We start from the raw sequence: 21,613 nt of genomic DNA on the forward strand, positions 1-21,613 counted from the left end.
ACGTATCCTATAACGCCACATACATATTCTATCACCAAGTGAGATTGGTTATGAACATATTGAAAACTAATATGGAGAGCAAGTACTATATTTATTTTTCAATTTATAAGGCGCACTAAAAATCCTTTATTTTTTCCAAAAATTGACAGTGTGTCTTAACTACAGTATGAAGTCTGGTTAATGACCTCAAACTTATTTTGTTGAAGTGTAACTATACAGTGGTATCTCTACTTATGAAATGAATTGGTTCTGAAAGTGGATTCGCAACTTGAAAATTCTGTAAGTTGAGACGCGTTTTCCATGTAAATGCCCTAATCCATTCTGAGCCCCCCTAAATTCAGACATAAATCTTTTATAATGCATAAAAATGCATCAAAACATGTAACAAGCACGTTACAATTTAGATTATTGCACAATAAACATAAAATTAGAGTTGTGCATAATGTAAAAAACCAAGAAAAGAGAAAAGTTAATACGACATACGATCGCTTGGACATATGATCTTTTCAATATCCGATGTAAAATTTGACTCGCCATTTGTTTCTACATGCGACGACATGCTCGAAATAAGATTTAAGACAGCGCCGCAGTTTCTTTGTTTTGCCAAAGACGCACGGCTGCTTTTCTTGTCAGAGACAACACGGGTTCCAAGGTTAGAGCAGGTGCTGAAAAAGGGGATGCTTACCTTTGAAATGAAGATGGAAATGATTGAAAAATATGAGCGTGGTGTGCACATCCGTGAACTGGCCCAAAATTACGGCCGTAGAATGTCGATCTCGACGGTGCTCCTCAGACCGCCATTTGCCAGTCTTTATAAGTTAAGGTGACAGTTATTTTTGTGGTAACATCGCCAAAAAAAGTCACCATAGTCGTCAGGTTTCTAATTATTTATTCCATAAACTTGTGCAACACAACACGCCTACTGTCCGCCGCAGTTGACGCTAGCCACAAAACATTAAAAGAAGAAGTAAAAATCTCTACTGCACTCTCTATCTCACTGCCACGTTAGCAACGCGGTGCGTTCAGGTACAGCATGCAAAAAACATCCACCACATTAAAACCCGATTCGTTACATTAGCACAGGAATTATTATTGTTATTATAATATTATTCTGATTTTTATTTATAATGAATAGGGATACACACATACACATACAGTAGAGGTCCCTTTTAGCCAATTGAATTCTAGGAATGCTAGGCAATAGCCAATGGCAGAGCAGCTATAAGTATGTTACATTTAGTAAACTGCGAGTGGCGTGTACCAGCAATACTGAATTTTGGCTTTTCGTAACAAGAGGTAATATTTTCCCTTTGAGGTGTATCTTAACCTGAAAATTCTGTATGTAGAGGTGCCACTGTACTATACTGCTCCAATGAAGTGCTCAAGACACAAATTCATCATAATTCAATCCCCATCTCCAGAAAAATATAAAATGAATAAATTGATAAGACAAACCATAATTACAATGTTTCCACACTATTTTGCGGCAACCAGTGTAGGGTGTACCCCGCCTACTACCCATAGTAAACTGGCGACCCCCATGACCCTTGTGATGACAAGTAGTACAGAAGATGAAGACGTGAATAATTACGATGTTAAAAGATCCAAAACAAATGACAAATGCAGTGAAAAGTGCATTGATGCAGTAATACGGCTTATAATCAGATGCACCCTATTTAAGAAAATTAACTGGTGCGCCTCATGGTGTGAAAAATATGCTAAGTATACTCTAATATCCAAGTATATAATTAGACAACAGCGTCTTAAAAACTCTAAATTGCTGCTCAGTGCTCAAGGTGAGGTGTTTCAAGTCCTGTAAACACAGAGTTAGGAATAACATATTTTTCTTTTAGACTGGAAAGGAACAAGTATCTTTTGGTCAACGTGGGAGTTTCCATGTTAAGAGCCCATTGAAGTCTCCTGTGCAAAGCCCAGCATTTGTTGTTTTTCACTTTGCCCCCCTTTTTTCCTTCTAGGATTACCTGCAAGGAGACAGCACCAAAGCATATCAGAAGCTGGGTTGGAAGCCAAAGGTGACTTTTGAGGTGAGTCTCAGCTTGGCTTTATCACTAAACAGCTGGTTGCACGGGTGGAGTCATTCATTAGTGCGAAGCAGAAAAGTGTGGAGATTTTTTTTTATCAATCTGCTCAGGTACATTTACAGATTTGTACTGTATGTATATGATGTTAAATGAAATAAATCAAAATTTTGACATAAAATCTGCTATTACCTGATGAGTACCCCTATGAACATTTTATAGTTTAGTATTGTCGCTTGCACTATTGTACAACTGAACTGCATTATGGTTCAAATATTTTGGTTTTCCTATTTAAAAATGATGATGTTGCTCACAAGTACTATACAATGCATTGTAAAGTAACTATTGTAATGTGTCATTACGTGACTCATTTGCATATCAATATGGTTCAGGTGTTAGAGGAGTGTTTTTTTTTATTTTTTTTTTTACTTTTGAGTAAAAATAAAAGCTCTTAAAAAATTAAAGTGAATTAATTAGGTGATTAGCATTTAGTTGAGAGGGTTAACCCTTTCAGGGTTAGTGGTCGCTGCAATGGACACTGAACAGCTATTCAAAAGTAGTAGTGAAAAGTAAAAGGTTTTGAGAAAAAAATCTTTTTTGGAGCGGTGGCCCTAATCTAGGTTTTCAAATGTATGCATGAAAGGGTTAATAGTGAGGCAGTTTTATGTAATTGTTGTACAGATTTAAATGTTATTATATTTGAGGGGTTTAAGATGATATTTTTTGGTTTTGCAGTGTTTACAAGTGGAAGTAAATTTGGGCAGGATCAGTTCTGATTTGATTAGACACGTTAAGACTTTTATTAATATGATATTTAAAATGTAATTATGACCCCTAAGTAAATGCTGTGAATTGAATTTACTCAGAAAATAATTTAAAAGAACAAGCGATTTTCCATCCTGGAAATTAATAACTCAAGATGTGTTGAAAATCTGAAATAAGTCTCCCGTTAAATGAAAACTTAATTTTAGCCTTGTTTTCTTTTTGAAGAGATATTATGGAGGTTATTTGTGAAGTAGCTTACAACAAACAGTAAATTTGGTTTTCATTGATACATTTATTGTGTTTATACTATGTGATACTCAGTCTATTTGAGGTACAATCTAGATGACTACATGGTATCTTATTTTTTTTTTTTTTTTTTTTTTTTTTAATCTGTATTGTCCACTGCTTTTCATTAGCCTGTACTGTAAAGGTTTTTTTCTGTGGTCATGTTATGAGCATTCCTCCTAGTAATCTTTAAACGTGACGCCGTTGTAGGAGCTGGTGAAAGAAATGGTGGACGCAGACATCGAGCTGATGGAGAAAAATCCAAATGCCTGAGGAAGTCCATTAAGGACGCAAACGTGTCAACATTCCCCCATGGACACAGGAGAAGGACCATAAGAAATTGTGAAGTTACTGTATTTTTCATGCTTTTTTAAAGTACTAATCAATTTATGATTAATTTGCCAGGTATATTATTAGGAACTGTACAAGAATGCGCAAATAAATTTAAATCATGACAAGTGCTTATTGTTGTAATTCGGGTAAAATTAATGCATATGATTTAACACCTCTGTTTGTAGTGTGTCCAGTTTGTGAAGAATTTGTCAGGTTCTTTTTTGTTAATATATGGCGGAAAACACAGACAAGAAGCTTTTGCACACCTCTTTAAAATAAACTCTTGTATTTTAAGCCAAAAGAACGGTTGTGTTTGATAAAGAACAATATGTCGAAATGCTGCAATAGCAGATTCATGGCACATTAAGCCCCGAACTATTTTTAATTTGGCTATTTTACACTGGAAACTCCCGTTTACAGACGTCGCACAACCTCTTTTGTTTCAACCCAGCCATAAAAAGAAGGTATGTAATGGTATCTCTTATTCAAAATGTCTGTCATTTTTAGCTTTGATTCATTAATTGATGTCTAATATTTTGTTTAAAAAAAAAAAAAAAGACTGAAAAATTATTCACTTGCCTATTTTAAACTTAAACAATTTACGTCACAATGAAAAAAAGGGTGTAAATTTTGTTACTGTCGCTTTTTATTAAATAATCGATCCAAACAAAGAGAAATTGGTGGAAAAAAATGTTTAAAAGGGTGGATGTTAAAAAGAACATCTCGACCATTCCTTGATGTCTGCGATTTCTGCATCGCGACCCTAGTTATATTATCATGTTTCACCCATAAAATCCCCCAAAAATCCGGCTGTGGCCATTCACATCTGTGTCTTGACACTCGATGATACATGCTACATGGAGTTTTTGGATAATATCTCGTTAAAATCATGGCGTCTTTAATTATGCTCTCGCGTGCACCTGCAGTTAGGGTTTTGCTGTTTAATTTTTTATTTTGTTTCCCTTAAATTCCTTCCTGTTCAAAAATTTTCTTCCCCTAGAAAACTGAAATTTTAAGATATCCAATGATGTATCACACATGCATATTGGACAATTTTGAAATTTGGCCAAATTTGGGGGTCTCGAGCAGAACTTCAAGTCACCTGAGTCTTCTTCGCCATATATATGTTTTTTAATTTGTCAGCAGTGCACTCTTTACTGGACTCGAAGAGTTTTTTAATACCTCCCAGAAAAAAAGCTGATGGACTCGCTGGAAAATGAGTTGCACCTTTGTGTATGTTTTTTTTTTTTTTTTTTTTTTTTCCTTTCTTTTAGCATTTGCCTTCATTTGTCTTGAATCCAAAGTGCTGTTTTGACCATTTCTGCCTTATAATTACATTTAAGTTGGTTACGTTGAACTTTCATGTCGAAAAAAATAACAAAAACAAAAACATGGTTTTGCCAAATTAATAAAAACATAATAAGAAAACTCGACCCGTGCATGGTGTTAATTTTTGAATGCCTTTCATATAGTTTGATGATAAATCATTTCGAAATATACTGTAACTGCTTTGACAATCTAACTGTGTGGGCTCAGTAAATATAGTGTTCCACACACATGCACATTTGTGTAAAGTCAAGTCATTTTGGTGTATCACGTTACTTTGCAGTTTAGGCATAATATATGAGATGTGCGTTCCGGCAGGTCCGTGGAGGCATTTTAGGACAGCACCTCTAGGACTTTTGAAAGTGTGTGTGATGGCCGTGGACATGCTGTGTCAGTCCGAAGAGTAGATGAGAAGCAGATGTGCTCTGATTTTCTTTGGGCCCCTGAAAGCGCGCAAGAGAAGAGAGCACACTGGGCGGGGAGGACCGGCGCCGTGCACAACACTTGTGTGAGGATAGGAGCGGATCAAAATGCGCCAAATAAAGATAAATCCTAACACTTAATAATCACTCACTGGAGAAATATAAATTGCTTTTTGACATCAAATTTACAGAGAAAGGTACATTTTGATTAAATGCTTATTTGTTAATCCATTTTGGTGTTTTTGGAGCATAAAACACAATTTTATAGTTGTTAAAATGAAAACTACTCGCAGCTGTTAATAGTTTCTAGTTTTATATAATTCAATTTGAAATTTCTTCATAATACAAAAGGAATCAACAAAATGTTTTGGGGTGTTTTTCGTTTCAGAAATTCAAATATTGAAGTTCCATTGCTCGCCGCAACGTCTTCATCTGCACATTTCGGGGTTTCTTTGGGTTTTGAGAGTATACAAAATGTGATCTTGCAGTTTTACTGGGTCTTTGAATTTTGTTTCCCACCTCTGCGTTGCTGTTTTTATTGCACGCTATTTTATCTTCAATAGAAAGAAAATGCACTGATAAATAAGTTTTCTTGGTCCGTATATATATATAAATCTAAATTCAACTATAGTTACAATGAAATGAATTAATCACTTATATTGTCAGTATAGGATCCTATAGTTGCACAAAATATTATAGAGAATGTTCTCAGAAATACAACCCAACTTAATTTGCTGCAAAGGTAGATGTTATTGACATTGCATATATACCTGCAAACAATAAAAATCCAATAATTTATGCCTTTTAATATCCGATGCATGCGCGTATCCACGCGCCTAGAAGTGGACATCATATAAAAATGAAATTTGCACGACTTCCCATACGCTTACCGCCTATGTCAAGCTTTCTCGTCGTGTCCTAATGAAGAAAAATGATTTGCAGCTCTAGTGTGCTTTCCTTCCATCATTCACCGTGACAGTTGTTTGGAATTAGCTGAGAGTATCAGTGGCCATATGTGCAGGTTGTTGTCGTGTTATCGTTGTAGAAAGAGCTGGCTGGAAGTCACGTGACCTGCCCCCACGGCTCTAATACTTAATCGGGCCACAAACACATTATGAATATATAGTTGCAGTTCAGATCGAGTCCCAAACAACGTAATTCAATAATGTCAAATGAACGCTGTTGATTAAAAAAAAAAACTTTAAGTCAAACATGCATTAAATACACACTGCTTAATTTTCCATGGAACCTTTGCCGTTGTGAGCGGGAGTAAATTGAAGCAATGACAAAGTAATGCTGACTTGGCCTTTCAGTGGCCTCGCAGCAGCCATTGCACACGTGTTTATTTACACGAGCGTTTTAAGAGAGGCGTGCTTTTATAACATAATTTCATTTTCAATTTGCATTTGATAAAAGCCCCCCCCCCCCCCCCCAAAAAAACCGTTTCATTTAGTGGTGCCTATAGTTGACAACCTAAATTACTGCTTTATATGTATATATATATCAATATATATATAATGTTGGGCACTTTTAGGACAACGACATTTTATCCAGTCATAATTAAAAATTAATCATCAGATTAAAAGCATGGCACTTTATTCAACAAACAAAAAATAACGCCTTAAAAATGCATTGACAAATGAAACATGAATAAAATAACCCCATTAGACTTAACAGGGATAGTTTAAGGCATCATATCATTTTGACAAAACATCGTTTTGAGAGAAACGTAACCTATCACTGTCTCTTCAAATATAAATATATTAGAATATGAATTACAGTCGTGTCAAGACGCTTAATATTTTTAACCATTCTTTTTTTGTTTTGTTTGTTGTTGTTGTTTTTTTTTTAAATAGAAGAATAAATTTAGGTGTTTTTGGTGCTTAAGCGCCTGGGCAAAAAATAATCTCTGCATCGCTCTTGTCCATTCAGGGCGTCAATTTACATTATACATACATACATACATACAAAATAATGTGAAAGTATATATTATCGTTATTATTTGAAAGCGATCCCACGGCTTTCAGAATTTGCTGCAGTCATACACAAAAGCTCCCGCGGTACGGTAGATGGACTGAGTGGACGGGAAGGCCATCTGACAGCTATTATTCCCATTAACGGGGGAGCCGTTCAGTCCGATCCGCTGGGACTCGAACATCTCCCTGACAGCGTGAATGTTCTGCTGCTGGGACGGGTAGCCCGCACTTAAGTGGCTCAGGTCGCCGTACCAGGAGGCGAGCCGGCCCGTGTGGCCCTCCTGCAGGCTCGGGTTCGCGGCGGTGGTGACGCAATAATCAGGCAAAGCCTCATCCACGGTTCCGGATGTTCGCTCCCCGGCGTAGAGACTCATGGCTTGCATGTTACAGTGATAGATCGAATTCGTGGAGTTTTGATTGCAGGTGCTGGTGGTGGACGTGTAAGACGACGCCTGGTTCGGGGAATAGCTGAGCGCCAGGGAGGGGTTAATACCTGTCCGTGAGGAGGACGTCGAGGAGGAGGAGGAGGGAGAGAGATCCCCGTGGGAAGACCCCCGCAGGGATGTCATGATGTTGTCTACGCTGAAGCCCTGCTGCACGGATACCTGGTTGTGGTGGTGCTGCTCCGGCCCGTCCATGCTCAGCGAGCGGCTAGAGGGAACGCTGTGCGGGCTGCCGCTGGACATGCTGCCGCTGCTGCTCCTGTCCGGGCTTTCCATTTTAGGGGCGGCGTTGAGAACCGGAGACGCGGCGCGAGGCGGCGTCAACGTCCCGTCCTCAGTCTTGATGTCCTGGATGCGGACGGGCTGAGAGTTGTGCGCCGGCGGCTCCTGCTCCCGAGCCGGGGTGCGGCCCGCGTGGAGCTCTCTGCCGGCTTCCCGCTCGTCCTTATCCTTCTGCACATCCTTCTTCTTGAACCTTCTCCTCCGCCTTAGAAAGCTGCCGTTCTCGAACATGTTGTAAGAATCCGGATCCAAGGTCCAATAGCTGCCCTTGCCGGGCTTCTTGTCGTCGCGGGGTACTTTGACGAAGCACTCGTTTAGCGACAGATTGTGGCGTATGCTGTTCTGCCAGCCCTGCTTGTTATCCCGGTAGAAAGGGAATCTCTCCATAATGAACTGATATATCCCATTTAGCGTGATCTTCTTCTCCGGTGAATTCTGGATGGCCATGGTGATGAGAGCGATGTAGCTGTACGGCGGCTTCACCATGTCTTTCGGCTGGTGCTGCGGGTTATACGGGCCGTACGCGCGGGCCATGCCGGCCGAGTACTGGTCGTGGGCCGCGTGGGAGTACATGCTCATAGGCGCGGGCATGCCGGCGTAGCCGCCGCCTGTCCGATAATAGCTCTGCTCGCTGCTGATGTACGGCACGACCCCCAAAGAGTTCGGGCTGGAGACGGAGTAGCGCGCTTGCATCCTGCAGGTCGATGCGTAAAACCAAATCCAAACCTGCGTGCGTTCAACTTTTGCTTTCTCTTCTACTGGCCTTGCCGGTCAGTCCACTTAGGGCCACGGCTCTCAGCAGTGAACCTGAAACTCTTCGGGCCTCTACAGTTAGCATTTGGAACCCGAAGCTCAAAGTAAAGTCAGAGGAGCTACACTCAGAGAGAGAGCTAGAAACATTTTTGTGTGTGCGTGTTTCACCCTGAATACTTTTTCTCCCTTTTGGCTGCTTGGGCTGCTCCTCCCCAAATGTGTGCTCCATCATCCAATTGGAGGCTGAAGTCATCCTCTGGAAAAACGAGTTGGTAATTCAAACGAAAAAAAAATACGAAAAACAAAAACACGGCACTACACCTACAACCTACAACAAGTTATTAAAATAACAATAAAATATTTTACATTAAAAAACACATTACTATTGTTGAATTGACACTTATAATGTACCAAGGCTGTAGGTTTGATCTCAACATTGGTAGGGATGCTATTAGTACTGCAACAATTAATCGATCAACTCGAGTTTTCGATTAGGAAAAAATATTCAAATTAAATTTTGCTGCTTCGAGTATTCGTAAAGTGGCGTTGTAGTAGTTTATTTTTGAAAGTTTTTGCAATGAGTTTTTTTTATTTTGGTGGATACACTGCCTTCTAGTCTGCCTCATTTCACATGGCTGAATCCAGGTGCTCCATGTTAAGACCAACATAAGCTAAGTTTTTGTTTGAGCTAATGCTTTTTTTTTTTTTTTTAATGCATTTGTAATTTAGTTTATAGGTATATTTAGCCTTTTTTTGGTGGGACTATGTCTGAACCATTTGTTAGCATTGTAAAAAAGTTAGCATTCTATAGCATTGAAACTAACCGCCTTTTGCTATGTAAGTTAGCGAATTGTTCTTTTGTTGTACATAGATCCTTATTTATTTCTTTTTAATACAGTTTTAGGCTCAGCTCAGGTAAATAAAATGTTCATGTTCCTTGTCCGATTACTCGATTATTCGAACTAATGGTTCATCGATTAATCGACTACTAAAATAATCTATAGCTGCAGCCCTAGATGCTATAGCAGCATAACCTGCATATACACTTTTTGCTGGGGGCGGGATATTAATCAGATGTGTTTCCTACGTAAAAATGAAAAAAGCTAAAATTCTTATTTTTAAGGGAGAAAATGGGGGAAATCCCCCTTGTTTCATATAAAGGAAGTTTACAGTTGTTGTGTTTGTGTGTGTGTATGTGTGTGTGTGTTTTGAGGGGATTTAAAATGTCTGCAAATACAATTATTTTTGAATGAATGATGTAGAAAACAAAATAAATACGTTATAATTAATGAGTAAATGCACTAAATGCACAGTTGAATTAACATTAACAGTAGAAAACATACAGTACAGGAGGACACTTATCTCTAAGGTGCTCTCTACTCGAGTTTTGCATGTTGGCAAGTTCACACAGTTTAATGTTACGCTAACTCTGATGTAGGTTGGACTTTCAGTAGCAAAATTAGTGGCGTATTCCCCACTTCCACAACATTGACATCTTTTTACATTACTTACAGTGGCTGCTGCTGGGGCTGGCCGAAAAAAAAATATATATATATCACTCGGGGACGGAGGAAGTGACATGTTGACATGTATTTTTGTCGGTGTTGTGTGAATGTGCGTGTTTGTGTGTTCTCGTCATCAGCCAATCAAACGTGCGTTGGGGGGGGGGGGGGGGGGGACTGCCACTTTCAGCAAGTGAAAGGGGGTAAATGTAAGTCTGAGCTTAATGAAAATAATACACTTAATAATAGTAGGGTCTATTCTATTCTTGCAACGTATGAGAAGACGATCAAAATACAACTATGAAGTCATTCAAATAAGGTTGCCTAAAAGTTGGTGTGGACAATTTGAGCATCCTGAAAATTTGGTAGTGTTATTACCCTACTGTCCCTACGCAAACCTATGCCCCTATAATGTACCTTTCTGACAAAAGGCCAGCTCTGCAAACTAACTTTTTTATTTGATGTTTATGTTTTGAGGAACTAAACCTTTATTATATGCAACGATTAAGAAAAAAAGTTTTACTTTTCTTTATCAATCTGTATAGTATGTGTGAGAACTGAGAAGTCTCATCATAGGCGTGAACCTGAATAAACATAAGAGGGGGTCCACTACACTATCGCACCTTTCCGCTCCCCTGCAGCGCCCGTAAATCATGCAAGGGTCAATGGAGACCATTTGATCCAAATGACTGAGAAAACGACTTAAGATTGATTGATCTTAATCGTGGTGTGATGTCGACCCCCTGGCTCGACCTCCAAATGCTGCTGCAGACAAGAGACAGTCAAACTTCGTTAAGGGGATTGAACGAAATGCATAATTACAACTCATTTGTTGTTTGTGTTTATTATGAGACAACGCTTTTTTTCCTGGCATGAAAAAACAACAACTCAATTTTGCGAAAACTGCCTAAAATATTTTATATCCATCAGGTTTGCTTACAAATCCAATTAGTAAACAATCTTTCTTGTTGGAACAATTATGGTAACTCTTTATAGTGTATGAAGATTTAATTAAAAGCAAATTCACGGTTGAGGTTTTAATCTTGAATAATCAATATTTTTTTTAAATCAATATCTTGGTTTTGTACAAACAATATAATCTACAAAAATAGATTTTGTTTTTTAATAGTACAAAAAGGACGCACGTCACCTTACTTTACTGGCAGAGAGGAAAGGAAAGGAAAGTAAAGGTAGGATTTACTTTGAAATCCACAAAATATAGTTAAATCAATCTCGATGAAACAAAACACTGTCTTCGTTTTTTGGCGAACAAATATTAGTCATTCATATTTCATTGGTCTTCATAAAACCAACCAACCTATTCTGAGATTATGAGAACAGGGAATGGTGGACGACAATTTCAGGTTAGGAACGGCACGCTCAATAAACGTTGCAATAATATATTTCGTTTTATTGTATTATATGTACGACGCAGAGGTGTTTTCATAAACATTGAAATGATGACTTTTCTGCATTTGATTTGCTGATTCAAGTACAAATTCGAATTATGTCACCTCCGTAAACCGAGCAGCTCTTGTGCCTCAAAAGCCCCACCGTCCCCCACAGCTGCAGTAAATGTCGTTTAATTTATAATTTATTTTACAGGGTTATACTTCATGTTATGATGTTTATTTTACTCAGGGAGGAATGCCACATTATTGTACCTTTGCAGCTATGCATAATCAATTACGTGCATGCAAGGTGGGATTTTTTTTTTTTTTTTTTTGGTGTAATCCTCCCGTAACTTCATTGATAAGGCTTTGACATAAAATATGCACATTTATTGAGTTTTTGTTTTGCAGCCATGAATTCAATGGTGACACTGTGGGCAGCAAACCGCAGGAAGTAATACACTACTCGTTTTTAACAGATTGACACACTGCCTGTGATTTAATGAAATACTGCCACCTTTTGGCTAAATAATGTGTGTGCATCACAAACATTATGACCGTGTAGTTGTACTGTATTTATTTATCTATGCAAGGAAATAATCGCCCTTCTTTACTTTATGTTGTTTGCGTCACAGAAAGAAGCACACACCAAGCTTATTTGTTTCCCGATAAAGCATCTCACCTCCATTATGGTTTGGTCATCCTTCATCTGAGACAGTGTGTAAAAATAAATAATAAAATAATAGCAGCATCCCTCCAAAGACCCATTTCGGGGGTTAGGGGTAGCTGCGCTCGCCCCCCGTGTGTATGGGTGTGTGTGTGTGTTTGGGGGGGGCGTGTGTGTGTGTAAAGAGAGTGATACACTTAGAGAGTGATGCACATAAGGAGAGAAATTAATCAATGGGTAGAATAGACCCTAATTTACACTGTTCTTTAAATGATCAAATGGAGTACTGCTTGTCATTTTCCCTCCAAAATGTCAGGTGACTCATTAGTGTTACTAGGTCCAGGAGTGCATCGGGAGCAGGTGTGTTCAAATTTGTAGTGCAGCTCTCACACCCTCTCATTCTGGTCACTGAAAGTTCCAACATGGCACCAAATGGCAAACAACTCTCTGAGGATCTTAAAAGACGTATTGTTGCGCTACATGAAGATGACCAAGGATTGCCAACACCCTGAAACTGAGCTGCAGCACAGTGGCTAAGATCATCCAGCGTTTGAAAAGAGCAGGGTCCACTCAGAACAGGCCTCAGGTTGGCCATCCAAAGAAGCCGAGCACACATGTTGGACGTCACATCCAAATGCTTTCTTTGAAAGATCGTCACAGGAGTGCTGTCAGCGTTGCTGCAGAGATTGAAGAGGTGGGGGGTAAGCCCGTTAGTGCTCAGACCGTATGCCGCACTCTACATCAAATTGGTGTGCATGGCTGTCACCCCAGGAGGAAGCCTCTTCTGAAGACGGTACACAAAAAAGTCCGCAAACAGTTTGCTGAAGACATGTCAACAAAGCACATGGATTACTGGAACCATGTCCTATGGTCTGATGAGACGAAGCTTAATTTGTCTGGTTCCGATGGTCTCAAGCATGTGTGGCGGCGACAAGGTGAGGAGTACAAAGATGAGTGTGTCATGCCAACAGTCAAGCATGGTGGTGGGAATGTCATGGTCTGGGGCTGCAGGTGTTGGAGAGTTACATTCCATTGAGGGAAACATGAACTCCAACATGTACTGTGAAGTACTGCAGCAGAGCATGATCCCCTCCCTCCAGAAACTGGGTCGCAGGGCAGTGTTCCAGCATGACAATGACCCCAAACACACCTCCAAGATGACCACTGCTTTACTGAAGAGGCTGAGGGTAAAGGTGATGGACTGGCCAAGCATGTCTCCAGACTAAAACCCAATAGAACGTCTTTGGGGGATCCTCAAACAGAAGGCGGAGGTGCACAAAGTCTCAAATATCCGGCAGCTCTGCAACATCATCATGGAGGAGTGGAAGAGCATTCCGGTGGCAACCTGTGAAGCTGTGGTCAACTCCATGCCCAGGAGAGTAAAAGCAGTTCTGGATAAAAGTGGTGGCCACACAAAATATTGACCGCTGACATGTTTTTCTGTATGTTAAAATTGACTTTCACTAAGGGGTGTATTCACTTTTGTTGCCAGGGGTTTAGATATTAATGGCTATATTTTTAGTTATTTTGAGGGGAAAATGAATTAACTCTGTTATATAAGCTGCACACAGACTACTTTTCATTGTGCCAAAATGTCATTTTGTCAGTGTTGCCCCATGAAAAGATATAAATATCTGCGGAAATGCGAGGGGTGTACCCAGTTTTGTGATACACTATATAATATATAGTAGTGCTGTAAGGCAATTAAAAAAAATAACTAATGAGTTACAGGATTTGTAATTAATTAACTGAATTAATTGCATTTGAATGTCATACCTTCTAAAGGTCCCCGAATAAAGATTGAATTCTATGACAAACTCTGGTGCATGGTTAATAAACTGAATACAGTAAGAAAAGCTTTGCAATCCAGTTTATTCTTGCACTATAACCATAGTCGCAAATTCTTTTCCACCAGCCTATATTTTGTATGGGATTTTCCCAATCTTTTTAATGGTCACGACGTACAGTAAATATCATACTGGAAAACACTCCACAAGCTAATACCCCCGCTCGGGTTTTAATGTTTATGGGGAAAAAACGATGTTTTATAAGGGCTACCTTTGGCCAAAGTTGACAGATATGTCATACATGGGGCTGTGTTGGTTCAGTTACAATTTTTAAAATCTTTTACAAAAGGTACAAATCACCACGCTCCTACTTATCGTCCTGTCAATAACTTGCTAAACTGACAGCACTAATACAGTATGTGTTTACTGTATACTGTAAATACAGTATATACAGTATACAGTGGTATGAAAAAGTATCTGAACCTTTTGGAATTTCTCACATTTCTGCATAAAATCACCATCAAATGTGATCTGATCTTCGTCAAAATCACACAGATGAAAATACAGTGTCTACTCTAACTAAAACCGCCCAAATATTTATAGGATTTCATATTATAATTAGGGTAGCATGCAAACAATGACAAAAGAGGGGAAATAAGTAAGTGAACCCTCTGCCCTAGGAAACTTAAAGAGCCATTGAAAACAATTTTTACCAAATATTTTAAGTCAGGTGTGTGCCCAATCACTGATGAGTGGTTTAAAGCTGCCCTTCCCACTATAAAATACACACCTGGTAAGAAATGTCTTGATGAGAAGTATTGTCTTATTTGCATCATGGCTCGTTCAAAAGAGCTGTCTGAAGACCTGCGATCAAGGATTGTTGATTTGTATAAAGCTGGAAACGGATACAAAACCATCTCTAAAATTCTGGCTGTTCATCAATCGACAGTCAGAGAAGTTGTCTACAAATGGAGAGAGTTTGGCACTGTTGCTTCTGTCCCAAGAAGTGGCCATCCACCAAAGATGATGCCAAGAGTTCAGCGCATAATACACTGAGTGGTAAAAAAGAACCCTAGAGTGTCTGCTAAAGACTTACAGAAATCATTGGCAAGTCTAATACAGGGATGGGCAAACTATTCCACAAAGGGCCGCAGTGGGTATGGGTTTCCGTACCAACCCATCAACTTTTTCACCAGTCTGGTGTCTTGCAAGCGCAATCAGTTGATCGCAGTCAGGTGCTTCTTGTTTCAGCAGAAACCTCATTGGTTAAACTGTCTGTACTGGATCAGTTGGAACAAAGACCAGGACCCACTACAGTCCTTGAGGACCCGTTTGCCCACCCCTGGTCTAATATCTCTGTGTACAAATCAACTATATGTAAAACTATGGCCAAGGATGGTGTTCATAGGAAGACTCCACAGAGGAAGCCACTACTGTCTAAAAAAAACCATTGTTGCTCGTTTAATGTTTGCAAAAATGCACTTGGACGGTCCACAGAAGTTTTGGCAAAATATTTTGTGGACCGATGAAACCAAAGTTGAATTGTTTGGGAGTCACACAATGTCATGTGTGAAGGAAAAATGGAACAGCTCACCAACATCAACATCTCATCCCCACCGTGAAGCATGGTGTTGGGAGTATCATGATTTGGGGCTGTTTTGCTGCCTCAAGGCCTGGACAACTTGCAATCATGAATGGAGGAATGAATTCAAAAGTTCATCACGATGTTTTGCGGGAAATACTGAGGCCTTCTGTTAGACAGTTGATGCTAAAAAAAAGGATGGATGCTGCAACAAGACACAGAAGTAAATCAACTTCAGAATGGCTTCAGACGAACAAAATACATGTTATGGAGTTGCCAAGTCATAGTCCAGACTTGAACCCCATTGAGATGCTGTGGCACCTAAAGCGATTCATGCCAGACATCCCAGGAATCTGACTGAACTACAGCAGTTTTGTAGAGAAGAACGTGCCAAGATTAATCCTTCTCTATCTGCCAGACTGATCTGCAGCTACAGGAAGCGTCTGGTTGAAGTTATTGCTGCCAAAGGAGGGACCACAAAATATTAAATGTGATGGTTCACTTGCTTATTTTTCCTTTTCTGTCTTTGTTTGCATACTATCCACCTTAAATAAAATATGAAAACCTATAAATATTTGGGTGGCTTTAGCTAAAGCAGACACTGTTTTTTTTCATATGTGTGTTTTTGACAAAGATCAGATCACATTTGAGGTTGATTTTATGCAGAAATATGAGAAATTCCAAAAGGTTCAGATACTTTTTCACACCTGTGTATATTTAAATGTACATATATACTGTATGTATGTATATATGTATCTGTGTGTGTGTATTATTATATACTATGTTTAGAATGTGTATAGACACACCCACATGCTCCCCCCCACACAAGGTGGGCCGCCCAGGGCATACATTCTACGGCCATTTTTTGGTTCCAGTCCACCTCTGTTCACGCAAGACTTGGTGTGACTAGGTACATTCAGGTAAGTGAGACTGTCGGTGCCAGGATGGGCAATCATTAGCATCGAGTAGGGTGTCAACCTATCAACAGTTACAGGTTATTTAAATAATACCGGTTTCCTTTGTGGCACATTAACAGTGTTCAGACCACAAGGACACTCAAATTCCTGTTTTCCGCGTTAAACAGCTAAACGACAGGTTTAAAAAAATAAATAAATAAAAATGCATTAAACCATAAAAAATGCAGAGGTTTCAACAAAGCAAAAAAAGCCCCCCAAAACTCTCACATCCCTTTTTTAACAATTCAATTGTGCAGCATTTTTTCCTTTTTTTAATTTAGTGGTTTTATGCCATTTCCTTACACTATCTGTACATACTATTCCAATTTGTTGGGGGCTCCCAGTCTATCGCCATCAATGACTTAAAAAACAAAGATTATCTGAAATTGTTTCACAATCAAAAACTATTAGATGATAATTAATACATGCGATTGAGCACAATTGATTAAACTTTTAAGTTGAAAAAGTGAGAGTTTTGGTCCACCCTTGTGTCAACTCTGGTCTGTCAAAAAGCGAACATAATAGTGAGGGAATATAACATAAATCTTTAATACCATATACACCTGAGTAAGTGAACAATATACTGAAATGCTAATATAATAAACACGTTATCCCCACATTAAAATGTGTATTGAAAGAACCCTAGTTCATGTCATCAATATTGTTTGTATTAGGTGCCAAATTAAACAGGCAGAATTTTAAATGATCCATGAACTCAAAGTCATGCACATGATAAGTGCACTGGAATTGCTTTCAAAATAAATAGCACCAGTCATCCATGTGCAAAGCATTAATATTTAGTCTTCTGAGAGTTGTTTATACATTGGGATGTTGCTCTCAAGGTCACATTTGGCTCTTAAGTATGATGCATTGCATTAACTTTTTCTCTCTTTTCTTTTTCACCCCCCAAATAAATTGGAGAAATTACATGAAGTCCCCAAGAGCGAATCACTATGGTCATGAGCTGTGGGTGTTGACCGAAAGAACAAGATCCTGGATTCAAACAGCTGAAATGAGTTTCCTGCACAGGGTGTCTGGGTTCTCTCTTTAGTGATAGGGTGAGAACCTCGGTCATCTGGGAGGCGTTAGGAGTATAGTCGTTGCTTCTGAGTCCAGTGCAAGTCAATCAAGTCAGTCTTAAGTCCACATCTCTGCCAAATACTGCACTGTACAGTATATACAATGTGCTTAAATAATCTGCATCAGTCCTTTTTTCAGAAAACATAATTCTGAACCATTTGGTGTTTTTTAAAATGATTTACTCAGAATTAAGAAAAAACATTAACAAAATGACGTAGGCAATTTTCTTAAAATGGTGATGACACGTAAGATTATCAACACACATAGGCGCATGCAGGCATTGGATTAATGGCTCAGGAGTTGCAGTGAGCCTTATCTCCCTGCAATACAGTCCTCCAATCCCCAGCTTGGCGCCTGTACGTTGGGGTTTACTGCACCGGACAGCACTTCAGAGTACTCACCCTTTTTGGAGTCCTTGGAGGGTGTGCTGAAGAGCGCCCCCACTGGGGACTCCCTCGTTCTTCTGGGGGACTTCAACGCTCACGTGGGCAATGATAGTGAGACCTGGAAGGGCGTGATTGGGAGGAACGGTCCCCCCGATCAGTACCCGAGTGGTGTTCTGTTATTGGACATCTGTGCGCGTCACGGTTTGTCCATAACGAACACCATGTTCAAACATAGGGGTGTCCATATGTGCACTTGGCACCAGGACACCCGAGGCCGCATTTCAATGATCGACTTTGTAATCGTGTCATCGGACTTGTGGTCGCATGTTTTGAACACTCGGGTGAAGAGAGGGGCGGAGCTGTCAACTGATCACCACCTGGTGGTGTGTTGGCTCCGGAGGCAGCTGACAGGTACCGGCTGGCCAAGCGGACTGCAGCTACGACGGTCGCCGAGGCAAAAACTTGAACATGGGAGGAGTTTGGCGAGGCCATGGAAAACGACTTCCGGACGGCTTCGAGGAAATCCTGGTCCACCATCTGGCATCTGAGGAGAGGAAAGCAGTGCACCAATAACACTGTGTATAGTGAAGGTGGGGTACTGCTGACCTCGACTCGGAACGTCATGAGTCGGTGGGGAGAATACTTCGAAGACTTTCTCAATTCCACCGACACACCTTCCTTGGAGGGAGCAGAGTCTGGGGACTCCGAGGTGGGCTCTCCAAACTCTGGGGTTGGAGTCACTGAGGTGGTTGGAAAGCTCCTCGGTGGCAAGGCTCCGGGGGTCGATGAGATCCGCCCGGAGTTCCTAAAGGCTCTGGATTTTGTGGGGCTGTCGTGGCTGACACGCCTCTATACCATGACGTGGACATCGGGGACAGTGCCTCTGGATTGGCAGACCGGGGTGGTCATCCCCCTTTTTAAGAAGGGGGACCGGAGGGTGTGTTCCAATTAAAGAGGGATCACACTCCTCAGCCTCCCTGCTAAAGTCTATTCAGGGGTGCTGGAGAGGAGGGTCCGTCGGGAAGTCGAATCTCGGATTCAGGAGGGTCAGTTTGGTTTTCATCCCGGCCGTGGAACAGTGGACCAGCTCTACACCCTCGGCAGGGTCCTCGAGGGTGCATGGGAGTGCGCCCAACCAGTCTACATGTGTTTTGTGGATCTCGAGAAAGCGTCCGACCGTGTGCCTTGGGGAGCCCTGTGGGGGGTGCTCCGGGAGTACGGGGTACCTAGCCCCTTGGTAAGGGCTGTTCGGTCCCTGTACGACCGGTGTTAGAGTTTGGTCCGCATTGCCGGCAGGAAGTCGAATTCGTTCCCAGTGAGGATTGGGTTGGAGGGTTGGGTGCCCTCTGTCACTGATTCTGTCCATACTTTTTATGGACAGAATTTCTAGGCACAGCCGAAGCGTTGAGGGATCCGGTCTGGTGACCTCAGCATTGCATCTCTGCTTCTTGCAGATGACGTGGTGCTGTTGGCTTCATCAGGCCATAACCGCCAACTCTCACTGGAGCGGTTCGCAGCCGAGTGTGAAGCGGTTGGGATGAAGATCAGCACCTCCAAATCCGAGACCATGCTCCTCAGGCGGAAAAGGGTGGAGTGCCCTCTACGGGTCGGGGATGAGATCCTGCCCCAAATGGAGGAGTTCAAGTATCTTGGGGCCTTGTTCACGAGCAGGGGTAGGAGGGAGCGGGAGATCGACAGATGGATCGGTGCAGCATCTGCAGTAATGCGGACTGCACCGACTGGTCCGTAGTGGTGGAGAAGTAGCTGAGTCAAAAGGCTAAGCTCTTGATTTACCAGTCGATCTACTTTCCTACCCTCATCTATGGTCACGAGCTGTGGGTCATGACCGAAAGAACAAGATCCCAGATACAAACGGCCGAAATGAGTTTACTCCGCAGGGTGTCCGGGCTCTCCCTTAGAGATAAGGTGAGAAGCTCGGTCATCTGGGAGGCACTCAGCATCGAGCCGCTACTCCTCCGCATTGAGAGGAGCCAGCTGAGGTGGCTCGGGCATCTGGTTCAGATGCTTCCTGGACGTCTCCCCAGAGAGGTGTTCCAGGCATGTCCCACCGGCGGGAGACCCCGGGAAAAACCCAGGACACGCTAGAGAGACTATGTCTCTTGGTTGGCCTGGGAACGCCTTGGGATCCCGCCGGAGGAGCTGGTTGAAGTGGCTTGTATATTCGAGCATGTTTGAACTTTTTGAAAGGTGTTCGTCTTGTTACTGTACGTCTGGCAGATACAGTATGTAACATTAAACGTTGCATCTCAGAGAAATACAATTATAACAACAGTCAATATGATAGTGGTAGCATGCTAGTCCGGGACTGCTTTACTGCTTCAGGACCTGATCTTGGAGGATAACGTTCAGCAATCAGTCCATAACCCAGGTGGAAGCTCCAGTGCTTAATTTGTAAATCATAAGGTGCCGGAACGCAAGGTACATATGACATAGCAGGGATGACAAGACGGGCAAAAATGGTGCTGAAAACAACACTCAAATGCCCACTTGCCATACTGTGGGACTTCCAAGCCTCAATTTCAGATAATATCCATGGTATAAATGTTATGACAACAATTTCCAATTACTTAGGCTATACTCTGCACAGCACGGGCAATTGCCTACATAACCACAGGTGGGACTTACAGTAATATGCAGTCTAACTTGTAAAAAAAAAAAAATCTGAGAATACACAAAATAACACAAAGCCATTCTTTTGCGAGTTTCATACCCCTGTCTTCTCTGGCCCCAAAGTTCCCGCCGCCTTACAAATTCTGTGGCCCAAACCCGAATTTCCCATAAGAGTACCGGCCTGTTATTCCGGCTGTTGGTTGTCCACCTGGCTGACTGCTGGTGCTGTAGCTGGCCCCCACTCTGGGTGGCGCTGAAGCTGACCAGCTGCTGCACGGGAGCAGCCTCCTGCCCCGGCTAACTGGCTAACCTGGCTAACTGCTGTGGCACTAGCCTCCTGATGCACCCGGTCTTGCCCATTAGCATGATCGCTGCAGCTGCCCTCATCGGCGGTTGTTGTTTTTCTGACTCATTTTGAACATTCTTCCTTCTTTTAGAAGAAAAGACAGTAAATGCAGCTGTCTTTTTGGCATGTTGAAATATTGTTTGATCCTGGCTGCTTGCTCCCTAGATGCATCAAATTTCCCAAGTTTTTTATTATTATTATTATTTTATTTATTTTTTTTATGTCAGTGGAGGTATTTGTTGGTCCAGCTTTTCAGTGCATCAACAAATCTCCAATGCTTTCAGATGACGTTCAATTTTTATAAACAACATGTAATTCTTGGGATTTGTACTGTAAATGAATTTATGCATATTATTATTTTATTTTATACTGTAATGTCTGTAACTTTGCATGGTCCCTTTAAGAGAAGTTGCGACTGGAGAGCTGTGAGGTCGTAGGAAGCGAGTTGGAGACGGGCGGAAAAGTTAGCGGTCGAATGTGGCGGCAGTCCACTATTATTTTGTTTATTGTTTTCTCATTTTTGCCACAATAAAGTGGAGAAAGTCATCAATGACTCCTCTCCTTCCCACCCCATTTGGGGCTATTACAATACATTAAAAAAAAAGTTTTTATATTATTATTATTTTCTATACACAAGAGGTGCCAGATCTGCAAAAATTAA

The 21,613-nt window shown here is 41.1% G+C and overlaps 2 protein-coding genes across 2 annotated transcripts in view; one reads left to right on the top strand and one right to left on the bottom strand.

Moving 5' to 3' along the window:
- Positions 1–4,836, top strand: part of gmds (GDP-mannose 4,6-dehydratase) — a 266,812-nt gene extending 261,976 nt beyond the window's left edge. Inside the window, exons 10-11 of the mRNA XM_057840440.1 lie at positions 1,977–2,045; positions 3,300–4,836. Coding sequence (XP_057696423.1) covers positions 1,977–2,045; positions 3,300–3,362 — 132 coding nt within the window. The 3' untranslated portion in view covers positions 3,363–4,836. The remainder of the gene's footprint in view (positions 1–1,976; positions 2,046–3,299) is intronic.
- Positions 4,837–6,673: 1,837 nt separating this feature from the next.
- Positions 6,674–8,770, bottom strand: foxc1b (forkhead box C1b). The gene has a single exon (XM_057841792.1). It carries the CDS (start codon positions 8,562–8,564, stop codon positions 7,194–7,196), a length of 1,371 nt encoding a protein of 456 aa, XP_057697775.1. The 5' UTR covers positions 8,565–8,770; the 3' UTR covers positions 6,674–7,193.
- Positions 8,771–21,613: the final 12,843 nt, after the last annotated feature.

Source organism: Corythoichthys intestinalis, chromosome 7 (genome assembly GCF_030265065.1).
Source record: "Corythoichthys intestinalis isolate RoL2023-P3 chromosome 7, ASM3026506v1, whole genome shotgun sequence".
Classification (NCBI taxonomy): domain Eukaryota; kingdom Metazoa; phylum Chordata; class Actinopteri; order Syngnathiformes; family Syngnathidae; genus Corythoichthys; species Corythoichthys intestinalis.